Below are 18,597 nucleotides of genomic sequence, written 5' to 3'. Positions count from 1 at the left end.
GCTGTGGCACCCTAGCAGTACCACCCGAACTCGGTTGAGTCCCTTGTCAGGCTGGGAGGAACGTAGAGAGTAGAGGTTCCCTTTTTTTTTTATTTGTTTGATGTCGGCTACCCCCAAAAATTGGGGGAAGTGCCTTGGTATATGTACTGTATGTATGATGATGTTGCTTATTTAGTTTAATTTTATAGGTTTCCCCTCTGCATATAATCATTTTATTTTATTAAAACCTCTAAGCCTAATTATCCGAAGAATTCATTAGCTTTTTTTTTCTTATTAAAGTACATGCGTCTAATGACTTATGTTTCCTTCCACAGCTGTTGAGGAAGATGGTGACCTTCTCGTTAATGGTGGATACATTAGCAGAGATGAAGCAGCTGTATACAACAGAGTTATCTCTGCCATCATAACAATAAATTCTGACATTCCCATGTAAGTAGAAGAATTTATTTTATTTTGAACAAAATAAAATGTCCAATTCACGTAATGAGCCTTAAGTTTGGACATTGTTCTCACAGAGACTTCAAACTTGGTTCATATTTGAGTGTATGAAAATCCATGCCAGTTGTTACATATTAAGGTCAAGGTTGTGCAAAAGGTTGAGAAATAAGCTGCTGCGTCGAAGGTGTGCTCTCTTTTGAGTGCCTCTCTAATTCTTGATTTAGTTTTACTCAAACAATATGACAGAATGGAAATTGAATATCATGTAGTACTAACTGGATCAATGGCCAAAATGAAAATGTGACATTTCTTTAGAATGAGTAATTACCAATAACGTTTTGTATAAACTCAGGAAGTGATATAATATATGCTTTAGTTTATTTATTCCTTTTTGTAAAGTTTAAAGAGCCAGATTCTGAAATCTAGTTGTAAATGATCAATGTCTATAGAAAAAGAATAAATTATTATCAAATAATTTGATTTTTGCAGAGTATATCTGTTGTAATTTTACCCGAATTGTTTCCTAATAAAATTAGTACAAATTAGTTACCGAAAATACTTTTTATGATCACGCATATTACCATAATCAAATTATTTCTGTGCAATCAGGCTATTGTGCTTTTAACACACATGCACACTGGCAAAAGGATTGATATTTGTAGTGATGCTTGAATTTGATAATACTGCTTTCATTATAAAGTTTACTTTTTGTTAATGTTAATTAAATATATTTTTTTAACCCACTTACCTCTTAAAAAAAAGTTTATCTGGTTAATCAAGGTTTTGCAAGTCATTACCATAAGAAAACTTTGTTTCATCTAGTCATAGAGTTCAGTATGGGTTGACTTCTTCTCAAATTACTTTCATAAATTTTCAGGACTCAGCAGAACTTGTTGATTCTGGCTAGAAAGAGTATGCCCTATTTCCAACTTCATGTCCATAAACATGCAGTCTACACTCGTAATCTTCTCCTCCTTGCCAGTTATTTACCACATCTACGTCTTTCTGTTCTAGAAGTCATCATTGCCAAGTGAGTATCAGTTTTGTTATTCAGTAGATCCCCTACACATGAACGAGATATGTTCCATTAGTGGGTTATGAAATCCAACATGATCAACTTGGTCATCTAGCTTATAACTCATCTTCATTGATTTCAATCAGATGTTTTTATATAACACTAGTGAGCTATCCTACATGTGTGTTCAAGAATTCCTGCTGCTGGTTTTACAAAATAAAATATTTTACAAGAAGTTGAATCATTATTGCTAATACATGTTCTTATCTCTGAAAGTCCATAAGTCGAATGTTCATATCTTGGGGATTTTCTGTGCTGTATTTGATTTGCTATTTTGTTCATGAATATTCCAGTTCATGTATTGCGTTCTTTTATCCTGTAAAGATAATATTGTTTTTTTGTAGCACATATGTGAGAGGACAGGTTGAAAGATGATAGATATGAATACAGGGTGAAGAGGGGGAGGCCTATTTTCATATCTGTTCAAAGAAATTCCTTTCAGCAAGACAAGAGTTGATTGCTCTTTCCCCTTTCTCCATAAACTTCTGAGCTTTCTTGCTAGTTTCATACTATCATTCTAATTTTGTAAACTATTACTTTTCCCTATTCGTCTCCTTCCCAAGCAAATGATGATGCAAATGCTTTTAAATGCAACTAGCGCCGAATGAAGAATAAAGATAAAATGCTCATCAATATAATTTTGATACAAACCAGTCTTGGATAAAGTAGACAGAAGTCTAATAAGACATTTTGGAAGTGTACAGATTTATAGACAAAATAAAACTCAGCCACTTGACGGTCAGTGACCCAGGAACCGTTTTAAATGCGCTGTTTGTTTTGAGGAAAGTGAGATTTTTGGGTTATTTCTTTGACCCCAGAATGGAGTAGATTTCAAATAGAGGGTCTGTTATGAAACAGTTGTAAATTAATAGGGAAGATTTAACGTCAACCCCTTTGGACATATACTGTGAGTGCCAACATATTTTTGTTATTGGTCTTAGTTAGCTAAGAAATAATGCTACCATTTGGCAAGTACTATAATACCCCACTGAATGTGCAAACTAGAATGGCTCTTGATTAAAAGAAGTACATACATACATATAGCAAAGGCACTTCCCCCAATTTTGGGGGGTAGCCGACATCAACAAATGAAACAAAACAAAAAAGGGGACCTCTACTCTCTACGTTCCTCCAGCCTAACCAGGGACTCAACCGAGTTCAGCTGGTACTGCTAGGGTGCCACAGCCCAACCTCCCACATTATCCACCACAGATGAAGCTTCATAATGCTGAATCCCCTACTGCTGCTACCTCTGCGGTCATCTAAGGCACCGGAGGAAGCAGCAGGGCCTACCGGAACTGCGTCACAATCGCTCGCCATTCATTCCTATTTCTAGCACGCTCTCTTGCCTCTCTCACATCTATCCTCCGATCACCCAGAGCTTTCTTCACACCATCCATCCACCCAAACCTTGGCCTTCCTCTTGTACTTCTCCCATCAACTCTTGCATTCATCACCTTCTTTAGCAGACAGCCATTTTCCATTCTCTCAACATGGCCAAACCACCTCAACACATTCATATCCACTCTAGCTGCTAACTCATTTCTTACACCCGTTCTCTCCCTCACCACTTCGTTCCTAACCCTATCTACTCGAGATACACCAGCCATACTCCTTAGACACTTCATCTCAAACACATTCAATTTCTGTCTCTCCATCACTTTCATTCCCCACAACTCCGATCCATACATCACAGTTGGTACAATCACTCTCTCATATAGAACTCTCTTTACATTCATGCCCAACCCTCTATTTTTTTACTACTCCCTTAACTGCCCCCAACACTTTGCAACCTTCATTCACTCTCTAACGTACATCTGCTTCCACTCCACCATTTGCTGCAACAACAGACCCCAAGTACTTAAACTGATCCACCTCCTCAAGTAACTCTCCATTCAACATGACATTCAACCTTGCACCACCTTCCCTTCTCGTACATCTCATAACCTTACTCTTACCCACATTAACTCTCAACTTCCTTCTCTCACAAACTCTTCCAAATTCTGCTACTAATCGGCCAAGCTTCTCTTCTGTGTCTGCAACCAGTAGAGTATCATCCGCAAACAACAACTGATTTACCTCTCATTCATGGTCATTCTCGTCTACCAGTTTTAATCCTCGTCCAAGCACTCTTTAGTAATTTTCAAAATTATGGTTTGGTAATTTTCTGGAAGAAAGTGTCATTGAAAATTTTGATAACCTGCAAAACTAATCAGGTAATACGTAAAGTGGTATATCTTTTTATTTCTAAGCGAAAATATAATAGTTTCTTTTATGAAATCTTATTGCTTGAAGAAAAATTTGTAATTAATAATAAATTGTTCCGTAACCGAAATACAAACCACGCTATTTACAAAGGGTATTACTTTTAGCGTAGCTGAAATGGCGAGCCATTAGAATTTAACGAGGGTGTATTACCCCCGCGCTAGTTAGCGGGGGGGTAGGGGAGTGGTAGCTAGCTACCCCTCCTCCCCCTCACACACAGGTGAATACTCACTTTCACTTTTGGCTCGGACTGTGACAGACGTGTCTGTCTTGGTCCTCGCTTGGCAGCCATTGTCTGTTTTGTCTTTACTTAATCGCTTACTTTTCTTTTACTCAATATATATGTAAACATGTTTTCATGTTTGTATATATATTTGAGTATAGAAATAAGTAAGTTTCCTTTTCAGATGTGTGTGTGTAGTGTACGATATCTACGTGGAGGCCTCGGCAGTTAGGCCACCACGGCCTAATTTTATGGGTTGCGATCGAGTTTGACTTCGGTCTTTCTCTCTCTCTCTCTCTTGAGGTCGTTCACCCTTTTACTATGTTTTACTACGCCCTTGTAGCTTCCTTCCCGTGTGGGTGGGGTTGCTACGCCGTACATTTTGTCTCAATTAGTTTATGAATCTAATTGTAGTTGTTAATTTTTCAGCTTGTAGAACGATTCCTTTCGGGGTTTTCGTTTTTTCTTTAGTGTTCATTCATTTTTAAATTACATAATTACATAGTTACATAATTATAATTGTTATAATTCTGTTTTGGTTACAGCTCTCCTTCCGCGAGTGTAAGTGGTTGTGAGGGCACGTGCCTGTTGTGTAATTCTTGTTCCTTTTCCTCGGGATTCCTCTTCGGAGCCTTCCCGGGGGAATGAATGTGTACTAATATTATTTGTTTTTTTTTTTTTTTTACAGTTACCGATCTAGTTCGTTTCTGTAATATAGCAACGGTGTGAGCTGTCTGGTTGAGTCCTGGGGATTCGGCTGTTGCTGCCTCCCCCCTTGTATTGTCGTCAGGGGCGTGTCTCCTTCTACTGGTAGTACTCCCGTGTCGACGGACAGCTCTCCAGTTCATTTTAGAACAGTCAGGAGGCTTGCCTCCTTGGGCGGATAACTTTCCTTCCGAGGGAAGTTTTTTTCCTGTCCAGGCTTGAGCTTTTCCTCTTTTGGGGGGTTCTTCTCTTGCCTTTTTTTCGTGCGACTATGCTCTTGGTGCTGAGCGGTCGCACCTGCAGTTTCGCTCAAGGGGCTGGGCAACTGCAGGAGCTCCTCTTCGGAGGATTGCCCCTCTTAGGTCACTGGCTGACCAGTCTCTTCCACGAAGTGTTTCTCTTTCGTTCGCGAGAGAGTACACTCATAGAGACTCCTCTTCGGAGGTTTCTTCTGTTGCTGTTGGCCTCCCTCGCCGTAAGGCCCTCCGTCCGCCTCGTCGTAAGGGCCTCTCATCTCCCTATAAGGGTGCTTGAGGCGCCTTTTTGAATCTCCGTTTGCAGCCTACAACTTCTTTTTCTCGATCTTCCGTCTTGGTGCAGATGGACAGCAGTCTAATCTCGTCTTCCGACGGGCAACGGTCTTCCCGACGGACAACGGTCTTCCCGACGGACAGCGGTCTTCCGACGGACATCAGTCTCCCGGCGGACAACGATCCCTTCGGGGCAAAGGGTTGCCCCCACGGGGGTTCTTCCCTTGCGTGTCAGGGTTTCCCTGCGCGCCCTTCTGTTCGTCAGCGCTCTCCTGTTCGTCAGCGCTTTCAAGATGATCTTCCCTGTGGTTCCTGTTACGTGCCCTGTGCGCCCACGTTCGCCCTCGCGATCTAGAACTTCGGTTCAGGTCGGGGTCAAGGACTCTTCTTCTTTGCGCAGGCTTCCACGCGTAGCCTTCTGCTCGTCAGCGATCATCAGCTCGTCAGCGATCATCAGCTCGTCAGCGATCATCAGCTCGCCAGCGATCGTCAGCTCGTCAGCGATCATCAGCTCGCCAGCGATCATCAGCTCGCCAGCGATCTCCAGATCGCCCACGTGTGTTACAGCTGGCACACCAACGTTCTCCAACACTTCTGAAGGAACATGGTTCGCCAGCTACTAGCTCAACTGCGGATGCTGATCGCCATCGCGCGACCCTCAACTGCAGATGCTGACCGCCATCGCGCGACCCTCAACTGCAGATGCTGACCGCCATCGCGCGACCCTCAACTGCAGATGCTGACCGCCATCGCGCGACCCTCAACTGCAGCTGCTGACCGCCATCGCGCGACCCTCAACTGCAGATGCTGACCGCCATCGCGCGACCCTCAACTGCAGATGCTGACCGCCATCGCGCGACCCTCAACTGCAGATGCTGACCGCCATCGCGCGACCCTCAACTGCAGATGCTGCTCGCCATCGCACAACCCTGAACGATTGCCCGCTTACGCATGCTGCTCCTCATCGCACCACCCTGAACGATCGCCCTCCTGCAGATGCTGATCACCATCGCACCCTTTCACGCGATCATTCACCTGCGCATGCTGCTCGCCATCGCACAACCCTGAACGATTGCCCGCTTACGCATGCTGCTCCTCATCGCACAACCCTGAACGATCGCCCTCCTGCAGATGCTGATCACCATCGCACCCTTTCACGCGATCATTCACCTGCGCATGCTGCTCGCCATCGCACAACCCTGAACGATTGGCCGCTTACGCATGCTGCTCCTCATCGCACCACCCTGAACGATCGCCCTCCTGCAGATGCTGATCACCATCGCACCCTTTCACGCGATCATTCACCTGCGCATGCTGCTCGCCATCGCACAACCCTGAACGATTGCCCGCTTACGCATGCTGCTCCTCATCGCACAACCCTGAACGCTCGCCCTCTTGCGGATGCTGATCACCATCGCACCCTATCACGCGATCATTCACCTACACATGCTGCTCGCCATCGCTTACCGCCAGCGATCTTCTTCACCTACGCGGCAGCACGATCCCTCGCCGTCACGCCCATTCCCCTGCGCGCCCGCGCGATCGCTCGCCTGCGCGCCCGCGCGATCGCTCGCCTCCGCGATCGCTCGCCTGCGCGCCCGCGCGATCGCTCGCCTGCGCGCCCGCGCGATCGCTCGCCGGCGCGCCCGCGCGATCGCTCGCCGGCGCGCCCGCGCGATCGCTCGCCGGCGCGCCCGCGCGATCGCTCGCCGGCGCGCCCGCGCGACCGCTCGCCTGCGCGCCCGCGCGACCACTCGCCTGTGCGCCCGCGCGACCATTCGCCTTTGCGCGACCGTTCGCCCTCGCGCGACCATAGTTCGCGGCGAATTCCACAGCCGGTGGTAGCAGCAGGGACGCGTGCTCCTAGGCGGCACTCGGGATCACCTCCATCCAAGCACAGGTTGGTAGTGCAGGATGAAGACAGGTCAGTACAGCATTCTTCCCACCTTCTTTTCAGGCAGGAACCGTCGTGTCCTCTCCAAAGGATCGCCCGATCCCTTTCACCTTAGCGAGGATTTCGGACTCTGTGTCCTTGGAGCAGCAGACATGGTTTGATCCGCTGGCACGGGCGTTAATGAGGGTTATGAAACCAGCACTCACCGGCCAGGGTAACAAACCAGCGGCTGTCTCTCCTACGCTGAAGAGAAAGAGAGGAGTGGACTTCGTGGTGACTTCCCCCAGGGCGAAGTTGGTTCCCAAGAGGTCGGTCTCGAGGGTCCCCTCTCCTGCACGAGTACTCTCCCCTTCTCCCGCCCTGGAAGGATTTTTGGCGGGGGGGCTTTCCGTTGAAGATTTCTCCATCGGACAAGGGGTGACTGCTTACCTCTTCCTCTGGGAGCTTACCAGGTCCTTTCCCTCCTCGGTTACGGCCCGAGGTTTGGTTCAAGGAAGCTACAGGAAGATCAAGGGTACTTTCCTCCTCTCGAGCTCAGGCACCTTGGCCTTTCGTCGTTAAGTATCTACTTGCGGACAAGCTCGATGTTTTACCATCTGGACGCACTGACTGAAGGCTTCCTTCGGGTGTCTCATCTGTGGAGGTCAACGACCTCAGACACCCTTCCATCCTTGAGAAGAGTTTTGTCTTTGCCCAAGGACAGAGACTTAAACATCTGCTGTGCGGAGTAAATCGACTTCCGGTTTCACTCCTCCAAGGCGCTTTCTTCCAGACTCTGCAGGGCTCCAGCTCCCTTTTCTTTCAACCACGTCGGCCTAAGTTATCGGCTACGACAACTGGGACAAGGTGTCCAATTGCAGTTTCCTCCTGTCAGGAACAGATGGCACGGGAGACTCCCCCGGGGGGGCATAGTCCTAAAAGGAGTTCACGAACTCTAGGATTGCAGGTTTTTTCGCTGGGAGGATGCTTAAGGTTACTCATCCGAATGACAGCTTCCCGATGCCCATTCCCGCACAATCTCTGTGAGTAGCCAAGGATATCGCGCCTGCCGTCTCTGTCAGCGAATTCAGTGTCTCTGAACCTCTATGCCATAGCATCAGCAGAGTTGCCCGGTTGGGCAGAATGATCCATACCTTAGGCGAAGGTCTTCCTTAGGATCATCGACGGCTTTACCCCCGGCCCCCTCAGTCGATCCTTTCTTGTAAGGAAGGATCTGAGAGGGGATGTCCATAGTCGACCTCTCAGCCCTGATCAAGTTTGTCGAACAAACTTCGGCCAGCGTAGACCAGCAGAATCGATCAGACTGGTAACGAGGCGACAGGACTCCTTTAACCCTGGATCGGAAGGACGGGTACTTTCAGTTTCCATTCCATCCATCTTCCAGGGTGCTCGTCGAATTCAGCCTAAACTGCAAGTATTCCTGCTTATGATGCAGTGTGGCTATCCCGCCGTGGCATAGCAGGTTTGTTTCCCCAGAGAACTCTCCCTGCCTTCCTCTTGGCCGCTCAGGTGCAGACTTCCGCCTCCTCTGCTGTTTGGAGGGCTGGTCAACTCCGGTAGGCTCGGGTTTCGACCTTCTTCAGCGCCGGGAAAAGCTTCCGAATGCTGACCATGAGTGTGGGCTCATGGTATTTTGCTTGGAGCCTTCTCTTCCTCTGCCTCAACATCTGGAGTATCTGGCCATGATATTGAGTCAACCGCCTTACCACGTTGGAAACCCCGCTTCTCGTCCGTCCAGCGAGGTTAAGCAACGTCGGCACTTGGATGGGTGACCACCTGGGGACGCCAGATTCTGTTACCACATCCTCCGAGCCTTCCTTTCGGTTGACTGTGGCAAGACTGAGGAGAGTCGCAGTACCTGTTCTCAGTCAAGCAGAGTTTTCAGCCCTACCTTGGAACGTTTCCTAGTTCTTCTTTCCTCATTGACCCGTTTATAGTCCGAACGGTCGCCTCAGGATAAGTTCCATGTGGGGCGATCCAAGTTCCGGTGGCTTCAGGCAATGTTTAACCGGACTCCCTGGCCCTATGGGACCAGCGGAACTATTAAACCTGCAATGGGTGTTGACCTATGGAGCCTCTTGATGGTAGTAGATATTCTCGTCCTTTCCCCACATTCTTGATGCGGTTCTCGGACTCGTCAAAGGAAAGGGGGGGGGGCATGTTCCGGTCCAGGCCTATGGTCAAGACCTGAAGGATACCTCTCCATCATTCAGGCAGGCTTAAGGGCCTTAGTCTGGCCCCTCTTCAGTCCTACCGCTCCTGCCAAGTCGCCCCGTTGCGTGTCGACTTCATGCTAACCAGCAGGGGACGCATTTTCACACCTTCACATCTTGCAGTAGAGATACCGGGATGATTGAGATTCTCTCAATTCCACCATCGGCTCTCTCATTCCAGGCAGGGGAATGTTTCTCTCAGACTATCCAAGCAGAGCCTCATAGAGAGAGTGTACCTAGGGGTCTTTGACCTTGGGTAACCAGCAAGTGCTGATCTGGGGGACCTGATCGCGACAGCTTGGAACCTCAAGCTTCCGCTAGTTTTCCCCCCAGTCTCAGACCCCGAGACTCTGGCAAGATGCATTCCGGTGATGGTGGGACAACTTCGACGCCTGCGTCTTCCCTCCTTTTTGTCTGCGGACAATGGGTCTCAACAAAACCAGGTTGTCTGTCAACCTTTCAATGGGAGAGCTCCACTGGGACTATGCGCAGAACGGTTTCTGGACCCTCTGCTTCCCCTGACGGAACTCCCGGGAGAGCTTCTCCCACGGCGCAGGCTACTCAAGCAACCACACTGCGACATCTCTCCCGAACCGGGGCGTCGCTTCGGCTTCATGCCTGGAGACACTACGCTTCCTCCTCTAGAAGAGACAACCCGCTACAGTCGCGGTACGGAGGTCGCGTCATCTGCGATAGTCATCCACAGGGGTCTCCCAGGCAAAGTGAAGAGTCTAAGGTGGTTGGTGCCGTGGGAGATATACCTCTTCCCGTGAGGCCTCTTCTCCAGCAATAACGGTCTTATTGCCTTTCGGCGGGAGGAAACTCCTTTCCGCTCTTGGCAATGAAGCCTGTCGCTCAGCCTTTCCCTGACCTTCAGGCTTAAAGGAATAACTTTTTCCTGCCCGCTGGATCTATTCTCGCTCATGCGAAGCTACGATCGTCCCTGCCCTAGTCGGAGGAAGACCTCCAACTTGGAGCATGGCTCGGACTTTTAGTCCTTTAAGAGATCTTCTCAAGACCCTTTTACGACAGGCCTCGGATTGTATTCCGCCTTGGGTCTTCTGCTCACTCTGGCCACGGCCAGTGTGTAAGCAATCTTCTTGGTCTCTTACTACTCCCCCCCTTTCTAAGGAAGAGGGGAAGGCAACATTCAGGCTCGCTCCTGAGTTGTTGGCTAGACTCAGAATCTGAGGGTCCCGACCCTTCGGTCCGATTCATTCAAGATTTTGAGTCTCCATTCTGTGTCTGATGTCCCAAGACCTTCTCTTTCTTGCCAGTACAGGAATCGAGAGGTTAGCGCTGGGAACAGCTGCAGTTTGGCCTCAGTTGCAGCCGATTTGGGAACACAAGGAGGACATGGGGGGAGAGTCACCAGTACACCTCTTCAGCCCGGACTCAAGGACATTCATCTCGACCTGTCTTCAGACCCTCCCCCGTCACGTCTCCCTACAGCACGATGTTGGATACATCGCAACGTCCCTCGCCTTCGAGTAATACTACTCTGTGACGCAGGTGCTACAAGCTGGAGTCTGGAAGCGTCTGATGACCTTCGCAGCCCGCTTCCTGCAGGGCGTGACCCACAGGAGTCTCGATACGTTTTCTATCGCTCTGTGGTGGCTACACAACAGCTGGTCTAACCTCAGGCTCCTTTTTGGACAGGTAGCAGAAGGTTGAGGGCATTGTTATCAGGTTTTAGTCTGCATGAACGAAAGAAGTATGTCTGGCCCTTACTTCTTTCTTCATCATCCCCTCTACGGGGAAGCAGCATCCTGGTCTCTGCATAGCTGACCTCGAACCTCTGCAGGTAAACCATGCTTCCTTGTGTTCCGAGTATTGAGTCAATACTGTCGCGTCCCCCATACCCTGACGAGGTGGTATTGGGAACGTCCTAACCCAGAGTTCCTTCTGGAACTCCAGGTCAACTGCCTAAGACGGGTCACACTTCTTCCTTCACACACAAGCTTACGTAGGCCACATGGTTCCTTGCGGTGCAAGGAACTTGTGAGGTGCAGGGACTCCTTTTCTCGAGTGCGACTCACTCGGATTCTGAGTCCCCGGGTAAAGCCAAAGCCAGTATGGCTGGGGACTTTCCACCCTTCCTAAGGGATAAGTCACCCTTTGTAAATAGCGTGGTTTGTATTTCGGTTACGGAACAAATGACAAATTCGAAGATAATTTGTATTTTTCCTAACCATACAAACCTTAGCTATTTACACATATTTGCCCGCCAGCCCTGTCCCCCAAGACAAGTCCTACCTCTAAGTGAAAGTGAGTATTCACCTGTGTGTGAGGGGGAGGAGGGGTAGCTAGCTACCACTCCCCTACCCCCCCGCTAACTAGCGCGGGGGTAATACACCCTCGTTAAATTCTAATGGCTCGCCATTTCAGCTACGCTAAAAGTAATACCCTTTGTAAATAGCTAAGGTTTGTATGGTTAGGAAAAATACAAATTATCTTCGAATTTGTCATTTTCTATCTATATTTTGGCATTTTCCTTAAAAATAGTCTTGAGAGAATTATTATCATCTAGTCTGTGGGAAAAATTTGAAATGGGCTATTTTTTTTTGTATAGAAGATTTATATTTTTTTACCAAATTGCTCTTCAAGAGGCCCGTCTTTTTAAAAGAATTTTTTCTATATCAAAATATTTTCTACTATTCTTTAAAGGGGTTAAACATATCACAAATCAGGTAATGATATATGAAAAAGTTTGTTCTTGGTGACTCAAGTTTGTATAGAACCACTAAACTCAATCATAGTACATTGAAAAATGTTCACCCAAAAGTTAATTTGGGGATAATTGTATGGGTGAAAAGTTATTACCACTTACATGCATGGATTAAGAATTAAAAAATGGGTCTTAAATCTCCACATTAAAAAAAGAAGCAATTAAAAATGGGTAAAAAAAAAAACGCTCTACAAGGATAAGAAAGCAATAGGTTAGATTTCTGTCTAAGATAAGGATATTTTTCTTTCGAAAAGATTGAAAGTTGTTAGTGTTTTTATTATTAAAGTAGCTTAATATGAAAAGGAAACAGAAAATGAATTTTCATTTCCAAAAGTTAACATTGAAGGGCACCTTTACCCTGCTGTGTCACCTAGAAAATATAGGGGGTTTCCTTTCATCTTGGAATTTGGAAAATAAAAAGTGAATATTATCCGATTTAAAACTTACTGTGTCATTAATTTTTCTCTATTTACAGGTATTATCACTGCTACCAAAATTCTCTAATGTGCGCCGAACGCGACCAGATGGAAACTGTTTTCTCCGCGGTTTTATCTTTGCATATTTAGAATACTGCATTTACCACAGAAATGAATTGGAAAGGTAAGGCTCATTATAGCCGTGTTCTAGTATCTATGTCTTTATTAGATTCTTAAAGATCAATTTATATCTGTTGTACCTTACCACTGAATAACTTAGTGGCCAAATTTTCATAAATCAAAACGCAAGTGAAAGTTGAATAGATCTTTGTAGCATTGTTATTGAAGTGAATGATAGACATAAGCCTATCTCTTTCAAGTAGGCAACTAGCCTAGGCCTGCTCTTACTAAGGTGAGGTCAAGCTTTCAAAGTTTCTGCACAGTAATGAGCTAAGTAGTAAGGGATTTTTGTTCGTATGCGTATACAAACCTTTCTTCCTGTAAAATAGGGAACATGTCTTCATTGGAGCTGGAACAGCTTTTTAACCCTTTTACCCCCAGGCTATTTGGAAATTTCCAACCCTTAACCCCCAGGGGGTTATTTTTTTCCCAGCATATTTTGCAGTATATTTTTTTTAATTGCTCTAACAGCCTTAATTTTTGTCATAGAGAGGTCAGGTTGGTCTCATTCTCTTGGAAAATGCCTGAATTTTCTCAAAAATATGAAAAAAAAATTTTTATAGCATTTTTTTGCAAGGACGTACCGGTATGTCCATGGGGGTAAAGGGATGGCTTTTGTGAAACGTACCAGTACGTCCTTTGGGGGTAAAAGGGTTAAATGGTTAACGAGGTAATTAACCGCCGGTGACAAGCGCGTGCGAATAGCTCTTCCCTTTTGTTTTCGTCACAAGTACGGACGTACTGTTGCTCTGTACCAAAAGTTTTGATCTTTTTCTTTCAGAAAGTGTATGTTGGCTGCTTATGTTTAGAGTGGATGTCGAGGAAATTTGTACTTGCTGGGGAAATTGTGAACATTGCAACGGGTTTATAGCTTAACTAGCTGTAGATCCACATTCTCTCGGTCATTCTTGTACGGGGCATGATTGTTCCCAATTATCCCCATGTCCCTAATATAGGTCGTGACCTGTACAGTGGTAGGCTTATGCCTTGAAGGGGAGGAAGAGTGTGTTGTGGATCCTGTTGTAGTAACTCCTGAGGTTTCTCCTGTCGGGAGAGAGTTTTTGTTGTCGTTGGTCGCTCAGACCGTGACTCCTCTGCTTGCAGAGCCTGAGGTAATGGTTGGAAAGAGGAAGAAATCTGCAACCTATTCTCTTGCCCAAAGTAACTGTCTTGTGTTCACATTCCTATTTCAAATTTCATGTGTCAAGTTGTCCTTCGGCTATGAAAAGAAATACAAATATTAGAAACTGTATCAACAATGTGCATACTCTTTACTTTTGAAAATAAACAGTATATTTTACCTTTCATTAGTCAGTAAACAATACTTGACTGCAAAAGATGTACCAGGGACCATGCAGTGTGTTTCTGAAATGCATTTCATCTATCTATCTACCAAGGCACTTCCCCCAATTTTGGGGGGTAGTCAACATCAAAAATAAAAGAACAAAAGGGGACTTTTCTTCACTTTGCCCCTCCGATTTTGACGAGGTATTCAGCTGAGTATGGTTGGTACTGCTAGGGTGCCCCCGCCCACACTCCCCTACAGTCCACCACAAATGAAGCTTCATATGCTGAATCCCCTACTGCCGCTGCCTCAGCTGTCACCAAGGCCTATCGGAACTGCGTTGCAACTACTCTCCATTCATTGTTATTTCTAGCGCACTTTTTTTTCCTCTCTCACATCTGTCCTCCTATCACCTAGAGGTTTCTCCACTCCGTCCATCCACTCAAACCTTGGCCTTCCTCTCATACTTCTCCCCTCAACTCTAGCATTCATCACCTTATTCAGCAGATGGCCATTTTCCATTCTCTCTACATGGTCAAACCAACTCAACACATTCATATCTTCCCTAGCTACTAATTCATTTCTTACACCCGTTTTCACCCTCAGTACTTTGTTCCTAACCATATATTATTGAGATAGACCAGCCACGCTCCTTAGACACTTCATCTCGAATACATTCAATTTTTGTCTCTCCGTCACTTTCATTCTTTACACAGCTCCGATCTTACATCACAGTTGGTACTATCGCTTTCTCATACAGAACTCTCTACATTCCTAACCCTCTATTCTTTACCACTCCCTTCACTGCCCCCAACACTTTACATCCTTCGTTCACTCTGAGGTATATCTGCTTCCATTCTATCTTTTATAGCAACAACAGTCCCCAAGTTCTTAAACTGATCTACTTCCTCAAGTAACTCTCCATTCTACATGACATTCAACCTAGCACCTACCTCCCTTCTCATGCATCTCATAACCACTTTTTATTATGTCTCTTGAATAATATTTTTTTTTTCTAGAACGGTTAAGAATCTTTCAAAATGCATCATCAATTTCTCTATATTCATCTGCACAATCCACATCCCCTTTGTCATCATCAAATGAGCACTGATTACTATACCCGTGACCAGTACAATACCCACTCATATGTGTACAGGGAAGTCCACATGTATGATACTCTCATTTAAAAGTATATTTCCTCCTCCTTCAAAAAAAAAAAATTTTCTCTCCTTTCATAGTCCAACCTCTTGATCCTTCCAACTGAGTCTATCCTTTATCCCTTGATATAGAGCTTGTACCACTGCATTAAAGGACTCTTACCCACATTAACTATCAACTTCCTATTAACCAAAATTATCATTTTATTATTATCAAGGAATAATGATAATCTGGACCTAACCACATTTCGATAGCTGGTAGTTTTAAATAAATTGATAAATAAGCATATAGTTTATATATTGTAATATGACATGCAGTATATCAGAAGATATAAAAGATTCATTAAGGTATTTGTAATAACAATCTATGGGTGGGTTTAAGGGCAGGAACAGATCGCAATCCAGAACTAGACTGGCAATCATTTGCATTTGTTCCGTAACCGAAATACAAACCACGCTGTTTACATAGGGTATTACTTTCGGCGTAGCTGAAAATGACGAGCCATTAGATTTTTAACGAGGGTTAACTACCCCCGCGCTAGTTAGCAAGGGGGTAGGGGAAGGGGTAGCTTGCTACCCCTCCCCCCACACACCGGTGAATTGTCTCACTTCACTTTTGGCTCGGACGATGAGCAGACGTGTCTGTCTTTCGTCCTCGCTTTAGGATGGAAGGCTATAGCACCAAATAGGAACTTGAATGACCAGCCTTTGCTTTGAATTTGGGGTAATTTATATAATTTTCTCAAAACAAACTTCATATCATAAGTAACTCATTGTGATCTTTTAATAATCTATTTTAAGAAGTTACCTAACACACTTTTTTTTTCCAACTACATACGGGATTTGAAGAGTATTTGATTAAGAGATTTGTTCATGCAAGTGAGAAAAAACTTGTGATGAGCTATTGGCCAGGATCATCTATAAAATAGTGCTACACAAAGTCAAAGAGTGGATAAGGGCAGAAATCAAAGGAAGAAATATAAAACAGCCGGTGACAAAGGTCTAATAGTTTATTTTACATTGATCTGAATGCAGCCAGTTACGTGCTGCCAGTAGTGACCTCTGAGACTTGAAGAAATGTTACAGAAATAATTATTATACTTAGGCTGGCAGTCATAGTCGATTGAGGATGTTGGCCTCTTTCCAGTTATACGATGTTAGTTTAGAACTTTTGTTCAAGAAGCTAGCTACCCGAGTGCTTAGGTTTTTATATTGTATAACAGTTGATAGTTGCTGTACAAGTAATGGCAATACTAATTTTGACTTCTCTATGACTTCCAGATTCAAAAAATACCTAGAGGGAAGCAAGGAGGAACTCTTCAAAATGGGTTTCCCAGAGTTCACAACTGAAGATTTTCACGATATGGTGAGTGTAACATTGATTTTTGCTTGAAATTCATGTTTGTTCCAACACAAAATACTTACTGAGAACTACTTTCTTTGGAGTCACTTGTGATCTCTCTTTCTCGACCAAGGTTTTTCGCGCCGTTACCCCCTACTCCGTTCTCTACATAGGCTTACCCCCGCCGCCAAGGAATGCGCCCCGAGGGCAGGATTAGGGCAGGTCACTGCCTCTCTGGGTCATTCTCCCCATTAAGTTCCTTGGTCGTGAGGTGTTCACACCTCACTCTCGTCTCTCTCGATCCTTTGTACGCGTTTAGTGTTCCACGTGTTCCCAGCGTGGGGACTTTTTTTTTCGCAGTGTGCTTTCCCAAGTGTTCCTGTGCGTTCACTTTTCAACCGTGTGCTTACCCGGTGTTTAATTCATTTCCTTAAGTGCTTGTGTCGTGCGTTGTGTGCGTTATGGAACAGTATTCCTAGATTTCCTTCAAGGAATTAATAGCTGAAGGGAACAATTTTACAATAAATCATTCTTCCTCCCCTTATCCTCGGTGTTAGCCGTGTAGGGGCAGCTTATGTTCCCCTTCAACCACGTGTCAGGACTACTAGTCCTGGAACGCAGTGCAGTGAGTGCACTTCGGCACCAAGAGGAAGAATACATCCAAGAGGCTCATAGGAAGACGAGCCTCTCCTCGCCACTTAATTCCCGATGCCTCGTCGAATAGAGATTCTTATACAGCCATCTTCCCCTACCCAGAGTAGGGGACGAGGTAAGTCGGTTGCGGGGAAGTGCCCATTGCTCTTCCCCAGGAGTTTGAGTGGGTGCGGTATAGCACCAAGAAGAAGTAGGCGACGAAGGGTTCGCCTAAGAAGACTAGCGCCGGGCGTCTCGCCTGACAGAGCTTCCCTACCACCCTCTCCTACCCAGAGTAGGAGACGAGGTTGGTTTATTGTGGAGAAGATAACTCTTAAGAAGTAGTTCGAGGTAAGTACTACTTTCGAGAGTGTGTGTGGAGACGGAGTCCTGGTGTAAGCAGGCCACGTCTCCTCTGATGACCCCATGTGGGGGAAAAATGTCCCTAATTCTTCTCCAGTCTATTGGCGTATTTTTCAGTCTCTTCTGCAGCCTGCAACCCAGGGTTTTTCTCACCACGAAGGCCATCCTCCAGATGCAGATATAACCCTCGCAGGGAGAAATGCGAGAAGGCCTCTTCAGGCAGGCGTAAGGCCGCGAAGCTTCCGGTTCACCCCGCCAGCGGGTGTAACCGGGCTTCTTTACGGGCAGCCTGGCCGAATCAGCACAGCTGGTTCGGCCCTCGGATTTAAAAGGAACGGTTCCCTCCGTCGGGTCAGCCCACGGGGATCCGCGTCCGCGTCCCCCAGAGAGAATACTGTACACGAACGGTAGTCCTCGACGGTACGGCGGTGCCGGTTCTGACCCCCGAACCTGGTGCAGAGCTCCCCGCCGGGGAAGACCGGTACCACCGCAAGGGAGTGCCTGGTATTCCAGAACCGAAGCGCCCGGGGAGTGCCCGGTGACCCGGCTCCTCGAGATCAAGCCGTAGGAAGGACTCTACAGGTAAGCGTAAGTCTCCGAAGCCTCCGGTTAACCCCGCCCAGCGGGGGGAAACGCGCTTCTTGTCGGGCGGCCTGGCCGAACCAGCCCAGCTGGTGCGGCCTTCGGGTCAGAAGGAACGGTTCCCGCTGTCGGGTCAGTCCACGGGAACCGCATCCTCGGCACCCAGGACGAGAGTCCCCGCTGAACCAGCGTTGCCTGCGTTAACCCAGGCCCCTGGTGCGGACGTCCCCGCAGATGAAATCCAGTACCTCGGCAGGACGGCGCCCCTGGCCCCAAAGAGCTAGAGAGTCCAGTCGGCGTGCCCGGTAACCCAGCTCCCCGGCCCCAAGCCGAGACCTCGGCTGACGGAGAGGAGGGCTCCCTGACGGAGGACTCCATCTATAGGAGAGTGGTTAGCCTTTTCAGAAGGCACCACAAATACCGGAACCTGCGACTACGGATGAAGTTTCCTGGAAGTCAAGCCTTTTGAGGATCATGCAGACACCCTCCCAACCTAAGACGTCCCTAGCACTTCCTCTAACCCGAGATCTAGTCCTAGAGCAGGAGTATGTCGGCAAGGTAGTGGCCA

General features: G+C 46.6%; 1 protein-coding gene across 1 annotated transcript in view; it reads left to right on the top strand.

Annotated features, from left to right (window-relative positions):
- The first annotated feature begins 291 nt into the window (after positions 1-291).
- Positions 292-18,597, top strand: part of LOC137626441 (ubiquitin thioesterase OTUB1-like) — a 29,808-nt gene continuing 11,502 nt past the window's right edge. Inside the window, exons 1-4 of the mRNA XM_068357431.1 lie at positions 292-429; positions 1,316-1,468; positions 12,547-12,671; positions 16,391-16,475. Coding sequence (XP_068213532.1) covers positions 16,434-16,475 — 42 coding nt within the window. The 5' untranslated portion in view covers positions 292-429; positions 1,316-1,468; positions 12,547-12,671; positions 16,391-16,433. The remainder of the gene's footprint in view (positions 430-1,315; positions 1,469-12,546; positions 12,672-16,390; positions 16,476-18,597) is intronic.

The sequence above is a fragment of the Palaemon carinicauda genome, chromosome 34, assembly GCF_036898095.1.
Source record: "Palaemon carinicauda isolate YSFRI2023 chromosome 34, ASM3689809v2, whole genome shotgun sequence".
In the NCBI taxonomy this organism is placed as follows: Eukaryota; Metazoa; Arthropoda; class Malacostraca; order Decapoda; family Palaemonidae; genus Palaemon; species Palaemon carinicauda.
Note: the sequence above shows the minus strand (reverse complement) of the source record. Positions and strands in the feature narration are given on the sequence as shown.